A 24,450-nucleotide genomic window follows, 5' to 3' on the forward strand; every position below is an offset into this window, starting at 1 on the left:
AAGAAAGAAAAAACAATAGTATCATGATTTTACTAAATAAATTACCGTGCCAAAAACGAGACTTACCAAAACCGAACCGATGCTGTAGTGTCCGAAGAAATCGAAAAAGTTCACTTTGAGTCTGGGACCCCATTTTTTAAATATTGTTTTACTTTCGTAAGCTCATTGATTATGCCTGCGAGCAAAGTGTAACGACTCGACCCTCCATTTGTCGAATTTAGGAACTAGCCTGGACCAAGAGGATTAAAGCCCGATCGATTTATGGCAAGTCAAAAGTAGCCGCGTTGGTCAGGAAATAGAACGACTAACGGCGACATTAAATACTACAACATTTCTAAAAATGCGCGGTCCAGTTTCTCCAAGGGTGCGCGCAACAAAATTGAAATTAAACAAAAGCTTATTTAAACTGCTTCTTATGCGTACCTCGTACCTGTACGCTTGCAATATTTTAACGTATACGTATATGCAACGTTTTAACGCACCAGAACCCAGCCCAGTTAGCGCCGGCGTGTGATGCTGGTTTAACAAATGGTTAAATATACAACATTGGATCTTAAGGAGTCATTCCTTAGGGTTGGCGGCATAACTGATTCGGTCATTTTATTTTATAGATTTGAGTCCTTGAATGATTCCGTAGCACTTGGTATATACAGATATTACAAAGGTACAAACGTATTTATAGTACCTCAATATAGTTGCTTCAATGACCCTTACCCAATTTTTCGCGCTTTCCCCTTCACGTCTTGCCACCCCTAAAGTACTATAAATACCGTTGTTTCGTTACTTTTTTTACCATCCCCTCCGTCGATTGTAAAAACTATCGCTTAAAAAATCACACTTTTTGTTTGGCTGGGTTTTTCCACTCTACAGGGAGATTTATTGATACCTTTTGGATCTTATCAGAATGCTGTAATGGCAGAAGAATAACAAACACAGATGAAGTCGTGTGTTAGAAAAGTTTCCCTTTTTATTATGTACGCCTTCGGCGAACTGCACAAGCTAAAAAACATTGTCCAGATCATCAATTATTCAAGTCATGAAATACGCACCCAGAGCAAAATACGTTAAAAAAAGTCACAAGATAGACTTTGTCGATTCTAATACGAAAACACCAAACAATAAAGTGAAGTAATTCCTAGAAGCTGATAGCATACCGTCAGATGGGCGTGAAACTATTTAGACGACTCCTGTATGATAGCTGTATCGTTTTCGACGATTCTATTGAACCGCAATTTAAGGACGTTGAACAAAAGAATTATGTCAATTTCTTCTTCCAAGAAAGTCAAACGAATTTTCAATAATCCAGCAAATAATGTTTTGTGCCATCCTCACCGAACAAAGGCTAAAATTCTCTCCCAAAAAAGATTTTTTACCGGCTTTTTTTTTAATTGTCGTGCAGATTTGAACAGACGGGTTCCAGAATTCCATGAAATTTTGCGTCCCAGAATTGCATGAAATGTGGGTGAAGATAATGGACAAATGATCGAAGCCAATGTTTAAAAAATTCGATGGCTGCTATTTGCCCAGACAACATCAAAAGAAATTTTTCAATTTTTCCGGACAACGTTTATTTCGAAAATTTGTAACTCTTGAGGTAGAAGCATGGTAGACAAAAAAAATGCAAAAAACTAGCAAGCGAGAAAAAAGGGTGTGCGGCTGGTTGCCACACGATTCCGAAAGTCTGCCATGACAAGTGAGTGGGCGAGGGTTCAAATCTTAGTAGAGTCAGACCTATCGATGTTAAGTGACTTTAGCGTGGCTCTTTTCAGGCCCACAACATCTATCCGGCTCCCTTAGTGCTGAACGCTGCATTACCGAGTATGAAGCCCCTAGCTGGAGCTAGTTATAAGAATGGTACTGGCTTGAGGTGTGTAATGTAGCCTCTTGTCCAAGTCCAAGGGCTCTTGAGAACGTGATTGATTGAAAAGTGGTAAAAAGACGAAAAGGTGAAAACACCAACATCTAAGCATGGATAATAAGCAATTAGCAATTGACTTATTCTTTAACGATACTGCAAAAAGAATGAAGTGCGGAATACAGAAAAAAACACCTGGACGATATCAGAATATACTACAATAGTGGTCGCAGTGAAACCGAATCTATTCTTGCTTATGATAGGGCACGGGAGGGTATTTTCAGCCCATTAAGCGATGGCATCTATTTTTTTGGCCTATGACCTAGTTCTAGTTGGAAGAACAGATGGTTTTGACGTTCATTGAATAAAAAATAGTAGATTACTTATAGTATTGAGAAAATAGTCATAACATATTAAAATTGTATGTCGGCAAAGTATTTTTATTGGCGAAAGTAGAGGCAAATAGGCTGAATTTAGAAACCTGCTGAAAATACCCTCCCGTACTATTTTTTATAGTACGACAAATAGTATAGTATAGGACTGTAAGTAATCTTCTTCTTCTTCTTCAGCAGCGTAGAGCCGGGGTGGCTCGTGCTGTTTCAAGCACTCGTCTCCATTCAACTCGGTCTTGGGCCACTCGTCGTCAATTTCCTAGTCGTCTCAGAAGTCGCAAATCGCTTTCGACCTGGTCGAGCCATCGTGCACGTTGGGCCCCCCTGTTCCTGATGCCGGTGGGGTTGTTGAAGAGGACTATTTTCGTCGCACTTTCGTCCGGCATCCTTACGACGTGTCCGGCCCACCGTAGCCTGCTAACTTTCGCTAGATGTACGATGGGAGTCTCCCCAAGCAGTGCCTGTAGCTCGTGATTCATACTCCCCCGCCACTCTCCGCTTTCAGTTTGTACTCCGCCCAATAGCGTAAGTAATGTAAGTAATCTACTATTTTTTGTTCAAAGAACGTCAAATCTGTTCTTCCACTAGAACTAGGCCATAGGCCGAAAAAATAGATGCCACCGCTTAATGGGCTGAAAATACCCTCCCTGCCCTACGTTATTATTTTCTATGCAAAAATCTACGAAATCTACGAATTTTCATTTCTGTTTCGTGCTAGAAGCGTTAACTCAACTCGTACACTCATTTTTCGAGTTTTCCAGACTGTAGAGCTCTCAGATTGTACAGCTCTCAGAGCTCTTTAGAGCTCAGGGTGACAAAAACTTTAAAAATGATTTGGAATGGCCTAAACAAGTATTTATCAAAACAATTGATAAAATCTCTCAAGAAATCTTTGAAGAAACATCTTGAAAAATGCATGTCACATCTCAGTAAATTTAACTCAATAATAATTTGCATTCCAAAACATTTTGTATATTTTGTGGTAACGGAATTGAATAAAAATTCGATATCTTCTCCATGCAAGAACCAACCTACAGAATACAAATCGTCAGACATCTTAAGGATATACACATGGATAACACGTGCATACCACTTGGAAGGATAAAGTTCACCTGCACAGTACTATTTCAAGAGCATTGTGAATAACTTTGCCAGGATATATAATTCGCTTCCGGCAGGCAAGACGCCAGCAGCAATGCCGTGACGACATCACACACAACACAACAGGCGATGTTTTCTCTCCTGTGTCAGGTCCCTGTGCCCTGTTACCACCATGCCACATGGCAGATAAGTTGCATTTCAGGGTTTTCACAAATAGTAGATTATAACCGCTGCTGCTGTGGCGTATGCTCATAAATTTTAATGTCAAGTAGAAATATTATCCTCCGTCCGTCGTTGCCTATTGGGGAGAACAATAAAAAGGCACAGACTATTGTCGGGTAAATGCTTTGCATCTCCGCCATTGTTCCACAATGTTGGGCCGTAAAAATGTACAGTAAAAGTATATTTAAAAATAAGTAAAGCGGAGCTACCTGCAATCTGAACTAGGAATTTAATAGAATAACTGCAAGTTGTTATTTTGCAGACAAAAGTTGCTAAGAGCTGCTGAAATAAAAAACAAAATTATCCTATTAATTTCCAGTTTTACTTTTACTGTTCTAGAAAATATTAAATCACTTTAAAATTAAGGCTAATCGAGGTTCAAAGGAAGTTAGTTTCGCAAAAGCCTTGAGAAAAGTCAACTTTAGGCATGCGGGCAATTTGTTAGGGCTTCTTCCTATAGGCGAGTCTAACATGGAGCTATCCCGCGGGACATGGCATATTTTCGTACGCTTACGAACGCCAACAAAGAGTGGTTGAGAAGGAAAAATGGAAAAGTACATCACATCACGCTGAATTAACAATTCAAGAGCCAAGCTAATGCCAACTTCGTGTATGGAGATGGAAAAGTATGTACCGTTGTAGGTTGGTTCAGAAAAATTGGAAAAAATAATATAGATCCGGTAATTGATCACTAACTGAATTGAACGAGTTTTATTTAACGAGTCAGTTGACGTTTTTTTATTTGGCCTGTCACCTCTTAAGCCGTCTACCGGTTTGTGGATGGATGGAGGAAGAGCTACACTATAGTAGATGCAAGTCTGCTAGCTAACTAGAGGGACTGGGTTTTTCCCCATCATCCGAGGCAAATACTTTTGTGACGCTTTCGTTCGTTGATTGTTGACACCGTGACTCGAGACAATGTGATCCCCATTCGGAAAGGATACCAACCCAACCCAAGGAGCGCAACTGAGTTGGAGAGAGCCTTTCCTCTGGAGTGTCAAAAACTTGACGAGGGTGAATATTGTTACAGGTAATCAAGCATGCCGTCAGGTCAGGACCGAGGTTAACATGGTGTAAATTAATTCGTGTACACATCAATTTTGTTTCATTTTTATAGTAATAAATTGTTTGATCTTTCAGTGTTTCCTGTCAAACGAATAGAACATCCTGGCTTGATACACCGGGGACACGGGGGTCATATTTCAGTCGTCGCCATTCAGTTTGCCATCAAGTGTCATTCTTTCAAAGTTTCCTACCGCTCCCATTGATTCAGTGCATTGAACAATATTCTTCGAAGCGCATTATTTTAATGGTGAGACATGAAAAGCAAACACAAAAAGCAAAAGTGCAACACATACCCGTTGTCGACCGCCAAGACTGTTCGGTCGGTTCAGCGCGTCCTCCGCGTGTTGATCCTTCTGTGGTGGCTGGGCGGCTGCCGCGACGGGGTTCGTACCGGTGGTGGCGGCCGTTGCTGGAGGCGATACTTGCGATACCGCATTGGGTACCATCGTTGTCGGCATCGTCGTCGCCACTGTTCCGGCTGTCGCTAGGGTCGCCATGCCAGCGCTGCTACAACCACTAGAGATAGCACTACTGTTGTTGTTGTTGTTGTTGCTGCTGTTGTTAGTTAAGATCGACGCCGATGCCGGCACCGATGATTGTGCAGCAGACGCTGTCAATACCGAACAAGCCTGGCTCGTTACGGAGCTACTAACAACGATGGATGAGGGTGGTGCACTAGTGATAGTGTTGATGGGAGCAGATGGTGTGCTGATGATGTTGTTGTTGTTGCTGCTGTTGATGATGTTGCTGCTGGTACTGTTGTTGCAGTTGCTGTGGTTGTTGTTGTTGTTGTTTGATAACACGACAGCGGCTTGTGCGGGAGCTGTACTCATGTTCTGCGAGCGTTTATTTTTCTTGCTTTTCTTTTGCTTGCTTTTGCTAGTATTATTTTTTTTATTGGTTAATGAAAGGAAAATATCTGCAACCGAGAAAGAAACAAGAGAAGAGAAAAAAGAAAGACAACAGATAGAAATGAGCACGTTCACAATAATCTTGATGAGTGGGTGATGTTATTTGCAGTGAGAAAATCAGTTTGGCTGTTGATTATTTTTTCAAATGAATTATTGTTTGTTTGAATTTTCAAATGAAGCAGTGCAATTGGGTGGAATAATTAGTGAATAAAAAGCAAAAAATCAACAGAAGAATAGCTTGCCCCTTGCAGAAGCTGTTATTTTGTGGTTATACAAGGCTTAACCTGTGTGACGATTACTTGTTTTCTTCCAAAACGTCGTCATTATTCCTTACCTAGGTACCTAGTATGAGAACATCATCTATGTCATCAGTCACATTTTGTGAAATAATGATGATGTTTTATGCTCCAATTTGAAAGTAGGCAGTCGACGCCATTTATGTCAAAATAAAATCGTCTCCTTTGTCTCATTAAAACAACCGAACCTCATCGGAACCTTTTTTCTAGGCACCAACATTAGCATAAAGTTGTAGGTGTTCGTTATTTTTTATGAACCTATTTTTTACCCATTCTTAGTGTGGATATTATTACACTATTTGAATGGGACACCGAATGAATACACTACCGATTGATATTTTCATTATAATCTCTTTTAGTTCGTATTGATTACATTTAAGTATTGGAAAATAGCCTGCTCGTTGACAGTATTATGAATAGTTTGAAAAAATTTACTCTTTCTGACTGAATAAAAACATCTCCACTGTGCTGAATCTATAGCCGGGAAATATGGCTCTTTTGTATGAGTGGCTCTGAACCGTCTATTGTCGGCCACAAACCAATTCATATGGTCGGTGTTAAGTCAGAACCGAGTGGCAAAATTCTGACTTTAAGAAAAACGCATTCAAAGTTTGCTGCATTCGAAATCATCTTCTAACTCTGGCTGTTTGCCACATTTATGTAGTCTGATTAGAGTAAAATGTTGCTTAAAAAATTCTCGATCGTTTGCTATCATTAAAACTCATTTTTTTAAATTTTGCGACTTAGTCCGGTCTGGTTTAACACCGACTGCGACAAGCAATCGAGTCGAGCAGTTGGGGCGAGCAGTCGAATCGAACAGCCAAGTCGAGCAGTCAAATCGAGCAGTCTAGTCGAGCAGTTAAATCATACTGTTCAGTCAAGCAGTTCGGTCGAACAGTTGAGTCGAGCAGTTGAATCGAGTGGTCGAGTCGAGCACTCAAGTCGAGCAGTTAAATCGAGCAGTTAAATCGGGCAGTTAAGTCGAGTAGTCCAGTCGAGCAGTTGAATCGAGTAGTCTAGTCGAGCAGTCGAATCGAATGGTTTAGACGAGCAGTCGAATCGAATGGTTTAGACAAGCAGTCGAATCGAATGGTTTAGTCCAGCAGTCGGGTCAAGTGGTTAAGTCGAACAGTTGAGTCGAGCAATCAAGTTAAGTAGTCTAGTCGAGCAGTTGAATCGAGCAATCGGGTTGAGCAGTTGAGTCGAGCAGTCCAGTCGAGCAGTGAAGTCAAACAGTTGAATCGAGCAAATGAATCATGCTGGCCAGTCAAGCAGTCGAATCGAACAGTCCAGTCGAGCAGTTCAATCGTGCAATTGAGTCGAGCAATCAGGTCGAGTAGTAAGTCAAGCAAATGTGTCAAACAGTCGAATCGAGTAGTTAAGTCGAGTAGTCCACTCGAGCAGTTAAGTAGAGCTGTTCAGTCAAGCAGTCAAGTCGATCAGTCCAATCTAGTAGTTGAGTCGAGCAGTCGAATCGAATAGTTCAGTCGAGCAGTTCAGTTAAGCAGTCCAGTCGAGGAATCAAATCTAGCAGTCTAATCATCGACCAGTTCAGTCGAGCAGTCTAGTCAACCAGTTGGGCAATCGAGCAGTCCAGCAGTCGACCAGTGAGGTGACTGCAAATACAACCCATTGCTATTAAAGCATGACGTCCTGTCAGGGACCTGTTTTTAGTTACCGATAAGCCTCTTATGACGTCGTGTCAGAGACCTGGTTTTCGGTACAGACATAAGCCTCTTATATAAATAGATCAGGTAACACCCTGACCAAATAGTTTTTTTGCTGCTGTTATGAAGAAGACTAAAGTTCAACACCAAAATAATTTTTTATGCGAGGCCATTTTGCCATATTCTAGTATTTTGTTTTAGCTCGCAAACCAAAATTTATCAAAGCAAAGTGTTTTGCAGAAAGAAAGTTATTATTAATCGGTTTTCCTGTCACATGAAGCAACTAAAACGATTTAGCTAGAAATTGAGTTTGATTAATTAAATATTTTAATTTTATTGAAACAACCAGTTTTCGAAAATTGGAAAATTTCAGTTGCGCGTTGATTTTATCAACCTATCATATCAATATGCACGATGAAATTAAATGCGCAGATGCTGTAAACCAATGGAAGTGCTTAAAATTTATTAAATATTCTATGGATATTTTATTATGGTCGCTAGAAACCAAATCGATCCGAATGATCTGTCAGTAAACCTTTAACTTTTCTGCTCACGGATATATTTTCAAGTTGACAAAGCTGGCGAACTTATATTTAGTTTTCGCCAGAGCGCAACGCGTAAAGCTCTTTAAATTATGGCGGTGGCTGTCAAACAGCGAAAGCTTAATTGGTTTTATTGCTGCTTTCAGCAAAGCGTGATACGACTACTTGAGTTTATAACCTGATTCTTGTAGAGGTTATGAAAACATTTTGAGGTGTAGGCCACTTGGTCAGAAATCGGTTTTATAGTGGTCATCAGAAAGGTGGAGCTCATAGTTTTATTAGCGGTTTTATGAAATTGGTCATAAAACCCACTATACGAACGTAATAAAACTTGGAATTGTTACTTGGGAATTCACAGAAATTCACGTAAAAAGCGCGTAATGTGCAAAATTGCTGTAAAAACTCGCCTAAATCTCAAAATTCGTGTTAAACATTTTCAAAATTTGCGAAAAAAATTGTCACATAGAAAAATCGCGTGACAAGCAGTTGTCTTATACTTGTATAACGTTTAGAGTGCCCCATTCTGAGTCATGTTGCTCCCAAAAAATCATCATCATTGCTTATTTTTTGCAATCCGTTTGTTCAAAATGCATAACTTTTGAACCATTGAATCGATTTGATCAATATCGAATGGAACCTAAAATCTGCAAAATACCAGTTTTTTCGTGATTGTATGTTTAGAGGGTCAAGAAGGCATTCGTTTTTTTAACATATTTAGAAAGCTGACCATGTTTTACATAAAATATCAAAAATTCAGAAACATAATTTTTTGATGTTTTTACTTGAAGAAAATGCATATTTCTAGTTTCTCTTTGTTGAAAGTATCCGTTTTCCTATAGGATTCAAACAGTACACTTTGCGTCTCCATTGAATTATTGCGAATTTATGATTGAAGTAATTCTCGCTGAAACGGGGCCACTACTGACACGAGGTCTTCAAATATTGGAACTTTTGCACTTAATTGGTTGAAAATGGTTGAAAAATAAGAATTACACTTTTCAAAAGTTCTAAAAATGTTTAATTTTGAGCAAACCTTGAGATCTATATCAAGTGATATTTCATAAATTTGCCATGAAACAACTAAACAAGTAAACATTTTTTTGTCGGCCATCTTGGATTTGGTCGCCATATTAGATTTTATAAAAAAAATCGCCGTTTTCACCATGAGCCCCTCAACCGATTTTCATTTTAAGACCACCATTTAAAAGCTGAGAAAAAATGCTACAAGAAACATTCATAATAATAATTAGGTTTGCAATGCCATTTACTGAATAAAGCAACCAATTATTTGTAGCAAGGTTCACAATTTTTATATAATTATTATAATATTTCCAAAATGTGTTATGAAACAAACTACAAACGACACGGTTTTGTAATGAGGCGAGATAGGGTTTATAAACTAAGTGAAAAAAAATCGACGGCCATCTTGGATTTGGCCACCATGTTGGATTTTATTAAAAAATCGCCGTTTTCGCCATGATCCCCCAACCGATTTTAATTTCAAGACCACCATCGGAAAGCTGAGAAAAAATGCTATTGAACTAACGGTGTGATAAATAGTTTGACACGAGGGATAAAACAAACAGAAAATGGCGAATGTTTTGATCTGGACATAAAGGATTTTTTCCTATAAAAAAACTCGTTCCAGACAATTTTTGGTCCGCATAAAATGGTGAATTCCACAATGTGCAATAGTGTAATGGTAGTAGTGGTCGACTTTTCAATTACAGAGTCAAACAAAGGTAAAAGTGGACGACTAGGCAGCGAAGGAAAGGCGAAGATAAAATATGTTTTCTTTTCAATGGAGGATCCCTCTTTGATGAACCCTAATCATAATTAGGACAGCGGAAAAAACCATCCTCTTAGTGAATCAGTGATGCGAGCAAAGGACGCGCGACTTTTGGCCTACCTTTTGCTGGTTGGTTCCACACGCGTGGTAAACGATGGCAAATCTCATTTGCGGAATTAATTTCTAGTGGTAAGTATTTGAATTTTTGTTTGCAGGTGAGTGATAGGTAGATTCAGCACTCGAACAGCATAAAAACTTTTCGGCACTAGTTAGTTGTTTTATTTTGCTCAATGTAATAAATACCAGTGTAGAAAATACCAGTTTATCGAAATTTTAATTGATTTATTTTACCCGATTTGAACATATCTATTTTAATTGAGAATAAATTATTAGGAGGCAATAAGAACAAAATAAAACAAATTGACGAAAGATTTGATTAAACACAAATGAAGGGAAAAAATCAATTCAAAAGCAATAACAGGAAAATCCAAGGAGACAAATTACCAGTGAGCGACTTAACCAAGTCACAAAGCAATGAGATAAGAAAATTACAAAGAAATTAATTTACCAATCCTTTTCCAACTACACGTACGATTGCTACTTGCGTTTGTGAATTGCGACCCTAATTGAAAGAAATTTAAAGTTGAATTGAATTAAATTGTGGTGCAATCTTCTCCCGGACTCTCTTTCTCCACAGGTCGCTGATGAAAGCTTGCCTCTCTATCCAAAATACAGTGTCTGCCGAAAGGAAATCATTGAGGTTCTTCCTCGGTATATCGTGAAAGAATACATTTGACATTTAATGTTCGCAAGAGCTGATGTTTAGCAAGAGAATATCAACCGATAATGCATCTAGTGCTGAATGCTATGACATTGAAAGTGCATTTATCCTTGAAGCACGACGAAGTGGGTCTCTTCGCGTTTCTATTCAGAACTAATTATACATCACCACTGCTAGTGAGCCGAAACTATCACGGCTAATGATGCCACCAGCCATAAGACGGATGACGCATCCATTAATTAACATAGCAGCAATAGGACGCTCACAAACACCAACCGGAAGCAAACCGAAGATTTCCCCTGGAAATGGGTTGGTCTAAAACAGCATTCTCATTAAATTGAAAAACCACTGCGCAATTCCGCAGATGTACATTTACGAATTAACGAGTGCAATTAAAAGGGGATTATGATTTATACCGTGCATGATTATTTATACTCGGAAAACGAGCCACTAGTGGTCACTCGAAAAACGACATTTAATAACGACAATTCGAAGGCAAAAACTGTTTGCTTGCCATATGATCTTTCACTAACGTTTGTTGAATATAAAAAAACAGCACTAAACATGTCGCAAAAAATTCAATTCTCAACTCGGCAGACATTCCCAGTAAAATAAAATTGCAAAACCGCTGTTCAAACGAACAAAGCGGATATTCAAAGTACTCTGCAGGTAGTGCAGTGAAAATAGTTTGCGGAAATAATACGTTGTCCCTTTTTTATATGTTTACATTCTCGATCAATTTGCCCCGCTGTGGCGACGGTTCGCCCAGCATCCCAGTGATTCGGAGAAATTCAATTTGTCCGCATGGACTTTCATCTGCGGGATTTTCCCAACTTGGGCCTGGATTGAGATTACACACACAGCATTACACACATATAGGTATTTATGTGTAGCCAACCTCAGCATCAAACAGTACCGATTATCGCTCGGTGGGCGGTATGTGTAATGCTCCAGCAGCGCAGCATAGTCCACGGGTTACCGCCGGCCGTACGCCACCTACTTTCGAGCGACCCGTTCCGCTCTGCTTGTCACCCGCCTTCCTGCCGCGCAGAAATTCAGGAATAGGCTACAACGGTGAAGGACATACTCAGACAGGCAGCAGCGCACGGCATATCGAGGCGAAAGTTGCACTTGCACATCTGTGACCTAGTTTTGAATTCGACGACGACGACGATGATGGTTCCAGAATCCAAAGAAGGATATTGGGAGTGCTTTTACGGCTGCTGGTGGTGAAGCTGTGTTAGTGCAGCGCAGCCAGCAGTCGCATCGTTCTCTGCCAACGGTATTGGTGTGATTTCGACGGCGGCTGCACATTGTGTGCAGCCTCCATTCGATTAGTAGAAGAGTATCCTTTTTCATTTTGAACAAGAACGGCGTTGAAGTTTATCATTCAAGTGGAATATATGCTAAGTATTTTGGAACGCCGTAATGAAATCATCTAAAGTAAGCTTTAATAGATCTAGAGAGGGGCAAAAGCTGCTTGTAATGCAAGTCGAGTTGCTTTTCGAGGAAAGCACTCAGAAGCTTTCCGAAACAATTTTCAATGGAAACTCATGATGCTGTAGAAATAAGCTCTACTACTGCGTTATAGGTACTAGTAGCTAAGTTAAAGTCATTGTGTACATTCGAAAAATGAAAGGTTGGATTTCACGGATAATACTTTGATGAACTTCAGTCGAATTGAATTAGAAAATCTGATCCTAATTAATTTGAATCTTTTCTAGCTGAAATTCGAACCATGGATGGGAATGTAATTTCATTCACATGCTACACAAATACAATAGCTATCATCTGCAGCGGCTCATCACGTTCTACTGAACTTATAAAGCGAAATATTACTGAAGATGGTGGATGCCTATAGTCAACAGTCAGAATAAAGCAATAATTTTGGAAAAGGAATGAAAATGAAGTATCATATTACAAATGTATTCAGTTCACAATTGCTTTTGATTTTCAACTTATGGAATCGTTTGAAAGTTTAAAAGCATACGTATCTTTTTGCTAAAGACAACATATATTTTCCGCTGTAAACACAAGTTAGCATAGCATAGGGTAGCATGAACAATGATTATTAATGATTAAATAATTCGGCTCCAACTTTTCAAAAGGGCCGATCTGCAAAATGTAAACAAACTGTGCGAAGGTTTCTTTTCCTATTCTAGTCATGCAAAAAAGCCGAGTGTTTCACAACCGGGCAAAGGCCATTTTGAAAAAAAAAAAAATATTGCGTAATTTTTTGATTCAATTATTTCATTTAAAATTTGTCGGTGTCATGAAATAGAAATCCAAAAGTAACTCTCACGCAAGAGAGTATGAGAAGCATAGCATTCATCTCTTACGGCGCTCACGCAAGCGTAAGACAAACAGCCGTCATTGCTGTGTGCAAACATTCTGCTACCTACACACTCGCGAATGCACAGCCCCATATCGTCTACCGGCATAGCTTACTCGAGAGTCAAATAACTCGTGAGCAATCAACTACCCGTGAGGGTAGTGACGCACTGGGATACAGATTTTGCATTACTTTTTCTTTTTTTCTTTAACTTTGTCCTTGATTCGACTCACGGGCGGAAGTGCGAGCCTTCGCGAGTAATTATCGGTATCAGCAGCTTTGGCTGTAATGATGAACGAGAGTGACGACCGTAGCTGAATACATACTCGCAAAAACTCGTCGCCGTACATGAATAAATAAGAGCGAGCGATCTCATATTTGAACTTCAGATACGCGTATTTGAACGAATATAAGCTAATCCAATACGTTATACGGTATTTAGCATTTAGCAGGCCGGTGTTTTCGACGGTGGGTTTCCAGCAAACACTCGCGGCCTGCAGATGTTTCGCCATCCATGGCCCCCAAAAAGCTTGTTTCCTACTAGTTTTGCAATCTTCTATCAAACTTTACTATATTTTTCGGCATAGGAGCAGACATTTCTAGAAGCAAAGTTTTAAAAAACCAAGACAATGTAAATATACCGCAAATGGAGGGGTTTTGCCCCTCGAAAATCAGTATTTCGGTATTACCCGTTTCGGTACTACCGGTTCTACTTAGTTATGGCAGTTCAAAACCTCGTACCTTGTGACCAAAGCATTGCCCATGACCCAAGCAATTTTATTGAATTGCAATTTTATAATCTTAAATTCATTCGGAAAAAGTTTTCGCAATTTTTTTCTCTTCACTAATTTTTAATCTCTTATTGCTGTAGATCAACTTCGTGTTTTTATCTTGACCGTTCAAATAAGGAAAATTAGGTAAGGGAAGGTCATTGAAGTAACGCTTAGTAAGTTTGTATAACGTTCCATTTTACCCAAACTGGGGAATCGCGCGAGTACTGAATGAGGCACTGCCTTCTTCCGAGGAGTTAGGTGCTTCAAACCTCGAAGACGGTTGGGGCAGAATACGCTCGGCCATCGGAGAGGCACTAGGTATTGAGCCTCGGAGTACACAAAACGATTAGTTTTAATGGGAATGCCAACAAGCGGGGGAAGGGAAAAAACTGCTTGAAAAAATTATCTAAGTATTACCACTAGAGAGAACCTGGCCAAATACCGACAAGCTAGAAACCAGTTGACCACGACCCTAAGGAGGAAAAGCGTCAAAAGTAACGTGCCCACGCATCACATCTTTATTGATTTCAAAGCAGCACACGATACAGTCGATCGAGATAAGCTATGGCAGATAATGCACAAACACGGTTTTCCGGATAAACTGACGCTACTGATCAGATCTGACGCGACATATCATACTGGATCGAGTGATGCGTTTCGTACGCATCTCTGGGACACTCTCGAGTCTCTTCGACACGCGGCGAGGGTTGAGACAAGGGGACGGTTTATTCTGCATGCTGTTCAACATCGCTCTTGAGAGGGTGATCCGACGAGCGGGCATCGAAATGAGAGGCACGATTTTTACCAAGGGTATCCAACTTCTAGGCTTTGCAGATGACTTCGATATCATAGCCAGGAACTTTGTGACGGCGGAGGCAATCTACGCCAGACTGAAATCGGAGTCTAGGAGAATTGGGCTAAAAATAAATGCGTCGAAGACCAAATACATGAAAGGAAGAGGCTCAAAGGAAACAAACAGTGGCGGAGGCGTATGAATCACGAGCTGCAGGCACTGCTTGAGGAGACTCCCATTGTACATCTAGTGAAAGTTAGCAGGCTACGGTGGACCGGACACGTCGTAAGGATGTCGGATGACAGTGCGACGAAAATAGTCCTCTTCAACAACCCCACCGGCACCACGAACAGGGGGCCCAACGTGCAGGATGGTTCGACCAGGTCGAAAGCGATTTGCGACTTCTGAGACGACTATGAAACTGGCGACGAGTGGCCCAAAACTGAGTTGAATGGAGACGAGTGCTTGAAACAGCACGAGCCACCCCGGCTCTATGCTGCTGAAGAAGAAGAAGAGGAAATCCGCGGATCGAACTAAGCTATAATGGGATCCAATTATAACCGGATTCGAGCTCAACTTCTCTCCCAGACAAGATCCAGTGCATCGCAGATATGGCAGATTGGTAAATCTTTGAACCACAACGGACTGGATAAAAAGCAAACTACCCCTTTATTAAAAGTGCGACATATTACAAACCCCACTAAACTTGTGGATCGCAGATTCAAAACAACCCTAGGCCGCAACTTAAGATTAGAAAATAATTTCATCGTAAAAAAGATATTTTAAAAAATATCCATGAAGTAGAACGTAGTTTTTCGGATTTTTTTAGTTAAATATTTTTTCAAAATATAATTAATTCAATTATCCTTTTACAAAATTTCGTGGACTTCTTATACTAAATTTTATGGATTATGGACGCTTCGGTCTAAACAGTTATCTTGAGAAATGCTCTGTAATAAATACGGGCGGCTAACCTTACTACTACAATGACTTGCATTAGAAAACTTCATCTTTAAGGCATCGACAATTTTCCGGAAGGTATTTAGAAGGTCGTTAAATGGTCGTTAAAACTCAAATACCGGCCGTAATAGCAAAAGTTTTGTACTATAATTGGTAGGATTAAGCAGATTTAGTTATATCTGCGGTCATCAGCAGATCCATGCACGTAGATCTGTCTGCAGACGTCGCCGTCGGTGACGTCGAGGATATGGGATAGAAGCGAAAATTAAGAATTCTCATTACCTTAACAAGTAAATCATAGTAAGAGAGGATTATGTGTCCTCGGAAAGTTACGAACAAGAAGTGAAACTGCTGAAACTTTTATAGGGTAAATTACCCATGACCGTTTAGTGCTTCAGTTGTCTTCTAATATGAATTATTTTGAACTAGTAACGCTAAACACCCAACCGATGGCACTTATAATATTGGTAACTTTCGATTAAGCCTAAAAAAATATCGGTTTATGTTGCAAATCTCTATATTTTATCTATTTTTCAAAACAAATTAGAATGTCCGTTTTCCCTTTAAAGACCCTTGTGGTTTACAATACGGTAACGACCGGGTTCATTATAGGAATTCTAGTGCATTTTGCATGGAGAGGGTTCACTAATGGCGACATTTTTTGTATTGCTAACCGTATAATGGAGCTCCACTGGTTGAAAATGACGATTTTAAAGCATTAGTAATCGAAATTAGTTAGAAATTTTCTGAACTAAAATGTGTGTTATGTTTAGTACTTCCTGTTTCATGTCAAATATCCTCAGAAATAAGAAGTAAAAGCTAATAAACGCTGAACTTGTACCCGAGGTCCATTATAGGCAAAGGATCCACTATAGGTTAACTTGCCCTACATATAGAGTAGGACGGGGCATAAGTGCGATATTTGAAGTTGTCATTAATTTTCGTGAGATATAAAGAAGGACAACAACATAATATATTTTATAGTGATGCAGTAGCTCAATGTCTTCACATTCAACTATAAATCATCTGTGGTAATAGTGTTTTGCAGAATAAATTCTTCTTTCTTCTGATCAAGTGCCGATTCGCACTTTTACCCCACTAGCGGGGCAAAAGTGCGAAGCTCGAATCCATGAAATTAGCACAACAGTAGCTAACAAAACCATATTATCTTCAATCTGCGTTATGTTTCGGTAAGGAATATTCTCAATTTGCACCTTTCCTATTTTGCGCTGGTGTATTGCAGCCTCCGTTAGATCGAAATCTTTCCAAACATTTGTTTTTAGTTTCATCAGCGGAAGAACATTGTTTTCCTTCGGCCAACATCTGTAGAGCACCCAATTTTCTGCAGATCTTCCATTTGTAGTATCTGTAATATAGTGCCTAAAGCTGTATATAATTAGCTATACATTTTTGCCTCGTCTATGAATCGCACTTTTGCCCCGTCCGCGAATCGCACTTTTACCCCACTAGGCGCTTGACGGGGTTAGATTAAATTACGGAAAAGCGAAATATATTTTGTAAATTCTTTTCACCCTATTTTCAAAACAGATATGTGAGTGATGTTAAACGCTGCTACAAATTTTCAACAAGTAATATACTCCTGTTGATATCGTATTTGCCATATAACGAAAAATTACATCAAAATCGCCCTAAAATAACATTTGCACATAACTCGGCAACTATACTTCGTAAGCAACCAAAGTTAATGTTAGATTCCAGCTGTCAAAGTAGTCACCCATCCATAACAATGTAGTCAATTTACTCGGAATCTGCACCGATAAATCATTGAATTGCACTTTTACCCCTCCTACAGAAGTCAAGAACTTTATAAATTCTTGTGTAATTAAAACACCCAGGTAATCAACAAGCATTATCAATGCCATTCAAATGCAAGACAATAAGCATTTAAGTCACCTTAAAGGCTTCTTAAAAACTACTTTGGCAAAATATACAGCTACTTTACTGCTAACCCTCTTGTAGTCCAGTGAATGCTTATTTACAGCTGATTACCGTCACGAAGAATTTGAATACAATTTTGGATGCCGAATTAATGCAGTTAGGTAGTCAAAACCCTAATAAACAGCAACGTGCAGCATAAAATGTCAGACATCAGTTTGATCAGAACGCAGAATAGCCATTTAGATTTGAATAGGACCGGTCGCAGTCAGTCAGTTTCGTGACGACGCCGCACAGTGGGGCGGTTTCAAAAATAATGAGACATAAGTAATAGCATCGAAACCTTAAGACATAGCATAATAGTTGCTTCAGAAAAGTGTCTTCATTCAAAAGCCACATTAGAGTGTCCCTAAGAAAATACAAAAAATATTTTCTTTATTTTAAGTCAGAAATGATTGTAATCTACAGAAAATTTGGAGCTACACTATTTTAAAGAAACTTTGTTGAATACTGAAGATATCTATCTCTTACAAGAAAGAAATTATAGAGCCAAACTCTTAGAGACACCCTTAAAAAGGTTTTTTTTTACCTAGATCTTTATGAACGCTTCGTACGCTTTTGAAATGTTCTAAGAAATTGTTAATCACATTAAATTGTACATTTTCGTTCAAGATAGTAGTGCTCTATCTTTTTTCCTTCAGAAGCTATCACTGGTTTTTTTAAAATTTTTACATGTAGGGGAGAGTAGTCAACAGTGAGACAACAGGAACAGTGAGTCAACGGGAATAGCTACGTCATAAAACATTCAAGATCCATGATATTTTCATGGAAAATGAAGTTTGTGACCCTACATCGCATAATGTAGTTTGAGAAAAATTTGTTGATTTTTTAATATATGTTTCAACAAAAATCAGTTTTGGCGGAGGGTCAAAGTAATTTTTTTTGCAATCATTTTCAAGTGATTTTTAGCAACAAAATACATATTAAATTTAAATTTAAGTTATTGCATGGCATCATATAAGGTACCCCGGGGCAAGTGGGAATACGGGGTAAGTGAGAACGGAGCTCATAACTCTCTTCAACCTCATTTTCTCCAACCGAACCTTTCTAGAAAAGAAGGATACAACTCAAACGCATGTACAGCAGACTCTCAGAAAAGTTAACTCTCTGAAAAGTTAATTGTTCAGAAAAGTTAAGCGTATATCAGCTCTCATGCAACGCTCTAAAAAGTTAATTTTTGCCTTAACTTTTCAGAGAGTTTGAATTTATTGGTTGTCCAAGCGTTTCTTCACACACGTGTGTTTACCTTCTATCTTTATTTCTAATTTTTCGGCTTATTGTCACCTTTCCACAGTTTCATACAGAGTCGCATCATAACTGGGATTAAATTAAACTCTTGTATCGGACAGTTGCAACAATAGTTCAATACGGGCATATAGTTACTTCAGGATTTTTGGAAATATACTGGAAAAGCGCAAACTCAGATTGAATTTTAAATGCAAAAGAAGGAACAGCAAGGAACTAAAAATTAGCGCGAGCGCTTATTTTTAATCAAAACGTAGACTACGAAAAAACAAAAGTAAACTAGTGTAACCGACTGTTTTAAACTTAGTGAAAGGTATTATTTTATAAAAAACTATGAAATTTTAATTTCGTAAAGATATTGCTACATATTTCTTCCATTACAACTTCCAGGTACATAAAGGATACATATCCTATATCCCGGAATGCATTTTTAGCTTTTGTATTCATCATTTTCAATGACTTTTAGGACTACTCAGAAAAGTTAATAGTTCGGAAAAGTTAATCGACCGATTCCCCAATCGATTAACTTTTCCGAGAGTCTACCGTATTAAAATTATAGATTATTTATAACAGACATTTCAAACTTCAAAATTGGACTTTAAATTTGAGCATTATTTTCAATTTGCGTTGTAAGTTTGATGCACCTTTCTATAATTGATATTTTGGCCACAGGCTTTACGTAAAAGTACATGTTTTTCTGACAGTAGGTAAACATAATGAGTGTATTAACAAATTGTACCCGAAAACTAGTTGTTTAATTTGACAAACGGCATTAAAAAAATGGGTCGAAATAAGGTCGGCATTTCAAAGCACCCGGGGCAAATGGGAGCGATTAAAAATAAAGTGTTTCAGTACAAAACTTCCTGTCTTAATACATTTTTTAGATGAACTACCGAACATTTTCAGTTCAATTACATAATATTTATACCAGTAAAGCTTTAAAATAAAACGGAAAAGGATTAAACCAGGGGGCGTTTAGGTTACACCTAAACGATGTTAATTGAATTTGGAAAGGCAAATTTGACATAATTAAGCAAATCTGCGACTGAAACTGAAACAATAAAGTGTTGTGGTTATTATAACGTAGCTCTACCGAATTGGGCATGGTAGAACAAACAGATCATAATCATATTTTTGAGCTATTAAACAATGTTTAATCCTAAATAACATCTCGCAAGAATTGGATACAACGACATGTTCAACTACATTTCATTACAATAATGCTTTACAGCGTAATTGCTCATAATCTGTGTTTTATAGTAATTATAAAGTCGCCCGTTGTGATCTGATTTTGTTACGCTATTTTTGAATGAACCCTTCGCACAAATATTGTTTTTGATTGCTTCTTGCAATGCTTTAACATTGCTGTATATTAACTTACACAATTTACTATTATTTTATGCTTCTAATCAAATTTGAATATAGGTCCCAGTTGCCTCGGTAAATGGGGCAAGTGAGACCTATCGCCATAATTTTGAAAATTCTCCTCCAGATTCATTTCATGTAAATTGATAGGCCTTTTTCGTAATTAATCCTTCGAAATGATGCCACTGAAGAGTTTCTGCGCTGAAAGAATTTTGAAATAATCATAGGTATAGAAAACACAGTGGAATAAACCCAAACTATGCATTTTTTAGGTCCCACTTGCCCCGGTGTACCTTAGTAATAAGAGTTAATATTTAAAAAAATATGACAGTCGAATTGCTTGCTAACTCCGCTAGTTCATTACTTTTCATAAAACATTCCTATTGGCAACGGTGAGACACAGAGACGTGGGTGACACTGAGACATAGCTTTCGCCATACAAATTTTTTTTGAATTTTTTTTCGTATTCAATTGCAAATTAATCCATAGGGATTGGCTTTAAATGTATGCTGAAGTGTAAGTTAAAAGTCAGATGTTTAGGATTTGTCCTTTATATGAGTATAAAAGTATATGTGAAAATAACCGGAATTTTCAATCATATCCAACAATAATGCATGCTTTATAGACACAATAAACAGCCCGACCTCTAAACTGTTCTTTATTACCTGAAAATATGGTTTAAATTGATTTGAAATAGATGTCTCAGTATGCAATACTAGTTGTCTCACTCTTCCCACCTATTGGTTCACAGTGAGACAAAATTACACCTTTACATTTGTGGTTGTAACTAATTTAGCTTATAACGTGAAGTGAATAAAACATTTTTTCAAACAACTAGAAGGGTATACCTTACAAATGGATTGAAGAGCTCGTTGGTAGCTATCATAAAAAAAAATTAAGTTTTTTGGAAAAAGAAGTCTCTCACTGTAGACGTCTCTCCCCTAATCTTTAGGGAGTGTATCTCGAGGAAGAGCAGCTAATCTCACTTGTTTTTTTGTGAATCAATTAAAGCTGTATCCCACCATGTACAACTTAGGGAGGAACACTGTGGAACATCTGAGAAAACTTACCATGAAGGCAACCATTTTTATCATGAAGGTAACATCCCAGTGTGCGCCGTATAGTCGTGAAAGAGAATGATTTTTTTCGGAAAACCCATTTTTTCAAATTGGTTGACTTTCAAACGTGAGTAACGTGAAATATGATATATGTATAGTAATTTCAGAACAAAATTTCTATTGGTTATCAACTTTTCGTGAATAATTTTTAGATCACAACTATTTAAATGAGTAATGTTACATCGATTTCTACATCTAATCATCATGAGTTTGAACTATTTAGGGTATCAGAACACCATAAGACAAGTTGATACTATTAATCGAGAAGCTCAAAGAAATTTTACTATAAGATTGTTAAATTGAGCCATAAAAAAGTATTTCTTCACCCACCCACGAGAGCAAAAACTTGAAAAACCTTGACAGTGATTGAAATCATATCCTGCAAATTCAAACGAAACAGCTTTTAGTCAGGCAAAGCAGAACACTCCGTTGTTGTTATCACAATATGATGTGATATTTCTAGAAAGCTACCGAGAGATGATTTCCTCTGCTTCGCTAGGCCAAAGGGGATGAGTTGGTGAGATGAGGAAAGAAGCTGTGTACAGGTAAATGTACTACGCATTATACTCTCTCGTTGCTAGACTGTCCCGTGAGGAGGATTGAATGCGTTGAAAATTTCGCTTTAAAAAACAACAACGTGAAAGGCAGAAATTTTGAAATTTTCAACCGCACTAGAAACTACGCAGAAGTTTACGCAAAGTGCGTGAATTGATAAAAAAAACTTCATCCTACCTCCAAAGTAATCAGCTAGAGCAGCCAGCTTGCACGGATGATTTTATTTGCACGAACACGAAGCACCATACACCGTTTGCTACATAAAATAACTGCGGGAGCCTCAGGGAATGCTTTCAAAAGCAGATTGACGAACGAAAACAATTCACTATTCTCACTTTGCACACACACCGACTCACAAACACACAGCTGAACGCGCGCCCGTGTGGTTGGCTTCCTTCAGCGAACGTCAGAGAAATCTTCCACGTAAATGTTTTTTGTCCCCCTTCTGCCGTACAGAGGGATGCAGGGATGATGATCGAAGGAAATCGGGGTTTTCTGTTGATTCCCCGTTGTGCCAGTTCACGTATGAATTTTTCTTATCTAAGCGGCAGGCAGCATCCTTGGATAGAACCAGCCAATCCGGATGATGCTGGCGCTCTCTGCTGTACACACGCGTTACGTAACGGTAGGAGTGATTTTCGCATCCAACATTAAAAGCAAAAATCCACACTTTGTGTCTCCGACTCGGAACGGATAATCGCACTCTATTTGTCACTACTGAACGGCCGTGTAATGGACTGATTTGGCAAATTGTTGTCGTTGGATTGAATTCAGCGATGCTGCTCTGTTTTAATCACGCATGATTGTTGTCACTTTTATTATTTGTTTTCTGATGATTTTCCGTCGTCGCGAGATCTAATGAGATTTTTCACTCACACCGCTGATGCTGGCTGGTCGGGTTTCTCCGCACAGAGCACAAAACGTGCCGCAGGCGAATTTCGAGCGCAGATAGATTCGCCTTTGGCAGCCTGCTTTTCCTTGGCTTCACAAAGACTATTTTTAAATCTCTATGCTGACCATCTCGCCGCTGAATATTCGCAACTAGATTATAAATAAAACACAACACTGCGAAGCTGAAGCTTCCTTATTATCCGAGAGGCAGCTACGCGCGGTTGTTCGGTTTGTTGTTTTTGCTGTAATACAACGGATACACAATGCACACAAAGAGAGAGAAAACTGCCTTTCGTCGCTAGGAAAATGCGATTATGAAATATGTCGTGCCTGCTAAACACACAATAGCCGTGACACTTCTTCGCCTGGGAAGGAGTTTACGAAGTAGCACTAAGTAAGTACACACTGCCTGTTGGCTGTTTGCTATTTTACAGTTTCTATTTATCCTAAGTTTTCATTTCGGAAAAAATCACACCACCTAATGGGTGATTGCATCGTCATGAAATTTTTACTACAGCAGCTCGCTTGCAGTTCACCCATCGATAATTTGCTAAATGAGCAAAATCAAAGTACCACCCTCTGCGAAGCAGTTTCCTTCTCAGAAGGAACATAACCCATGGTCACTCACTAATTTCCTGTCATTTCTTCAGCTTTTTTTTCAAACCTGTCAGAGGGAGCAGTCCCCTTTGCGTTTTCTCTGCACAGATTCTACTGATACGCTATTATTCAATATTCTATAAATACCATTTAGATTTAATTCATTGCTTTCTAGCTTCTTCCGTTCACTTTTCTACATCTATTGTACGGCACAATTTCTCGCACCTTTTCTTCTGCTTGGCACAGAAAACAGGATCCGATCTGAGGACACGATTTCTGACGGAACGACGACTTTTCCAGTTTTCGTTGAGGTGAATTATCCTGGTCCAGCTTCATCAACCAGGTAGGGACGATTTTCCATGTTCTTCTACTTCTGTTTTATTTTCGCTTGAAACCAAGGAAGAGAAAACCGATACTGTACATGCACTGGTGCACACACGCACATTCGACTGCTGAAGGACACAACCGCGCGACGACGACGTGTGAACCCAGCGAAGGCAAAACCCGAACTGTGCGGATGGAGCTCGCTCTAGCTGGGCCTGTTCACTGTTTAGCTGGTGGCTGGCACATTCCGGGACCACACGGCGGGTAATCACAAACGACGTCCGTCAACATACACACTCACCCAAGCGCGATTCAGCAGTTATTCACTCACTTTCTCTCTTTCCTTTTTTGTTTCTCTAAACAGAGACTGTAAGCCATCCCATCATCGAAAAGCAGAGCGGGAAAGTTCGGAAAATTTCGGTTGCCGGACTAAGCCGGAAAACATCCGGCAACGACAATAATGGCAACCATGCGTTTGTGTGCGGTGCGGCATGGTTGCGAATGCAAAGGCAAATGCGGCGCATCTGCCAGGGTTCGGTTGGTGCGGTTAACAAAGACACAGCACCACCACCACCACCACCGGGAAGAAGGGGCTAAGGAAATATTTTTTTTGCCTGGATTAAATCCGCAGGTTGTGGAATCGGTTGTATCGTCAATGCGTTTGTAAGGTGGTGCTAATCATATGGGCGCCGAAGAACATCGTTTGCTTGAATGGAAACATTCACTAAAACAGTCAGAACGGAATGCAATGCAGAAATAAAAGATCGTCAGGGTTGATCAAAGCCTACAGCTTCGATTAATTTCTGTTCAAATGAAATAAAATTACCCTCCACTCTAAATAATTACACCCGGTTCGGCTGACTTTTATTGTGGTTCTGAAATTGTGACGATTCGCACCATACCCCGGCCTGTGCTGATGA

The 24,450-nt window shown here is 39.1% G+C and overlaps 1 protein-coding gene across 1 annotated transcript in view; it reads right to left on the reverse strand.

Annotated features, from left to right (window-relative positions):
- The window catches only part of LOC128736623 (protein encore), a gene marked incomplete at its 5' end in the record, with an annotated part of 46,067 nt that extends 40,725 nt beyond the window's left edge, over positions 1 to 5,342 (reverse strand). Inside the window, one exon of the mRNA XM_053831110.1 lies at positions 4,929 to 5,342. Within this exon, the coding sequence (XP_053687085.1) occupies positions 4,929 to 5,342 (414 nt within the window). The remainder of the gene's footprint in view (positions 1 to 4,928) is intronic.
- Between the last annotated feature and the right edge of the window lie 19,108 nt (positions 5,343 to 24,450).

This window comes from Sabethes cyaneus, chromosome 2, assembly GCF_943734655.1.
Source record: "Sabethes cyaneus chromosome 2, idSabCyanKW18_F2, whole genome shotgun sequence".
NCBI lineage: Eukaryota > Metazoa > Arthropoda > Insecta > Diptera > Culicidae > Sabethes > Sabethes cyaneus.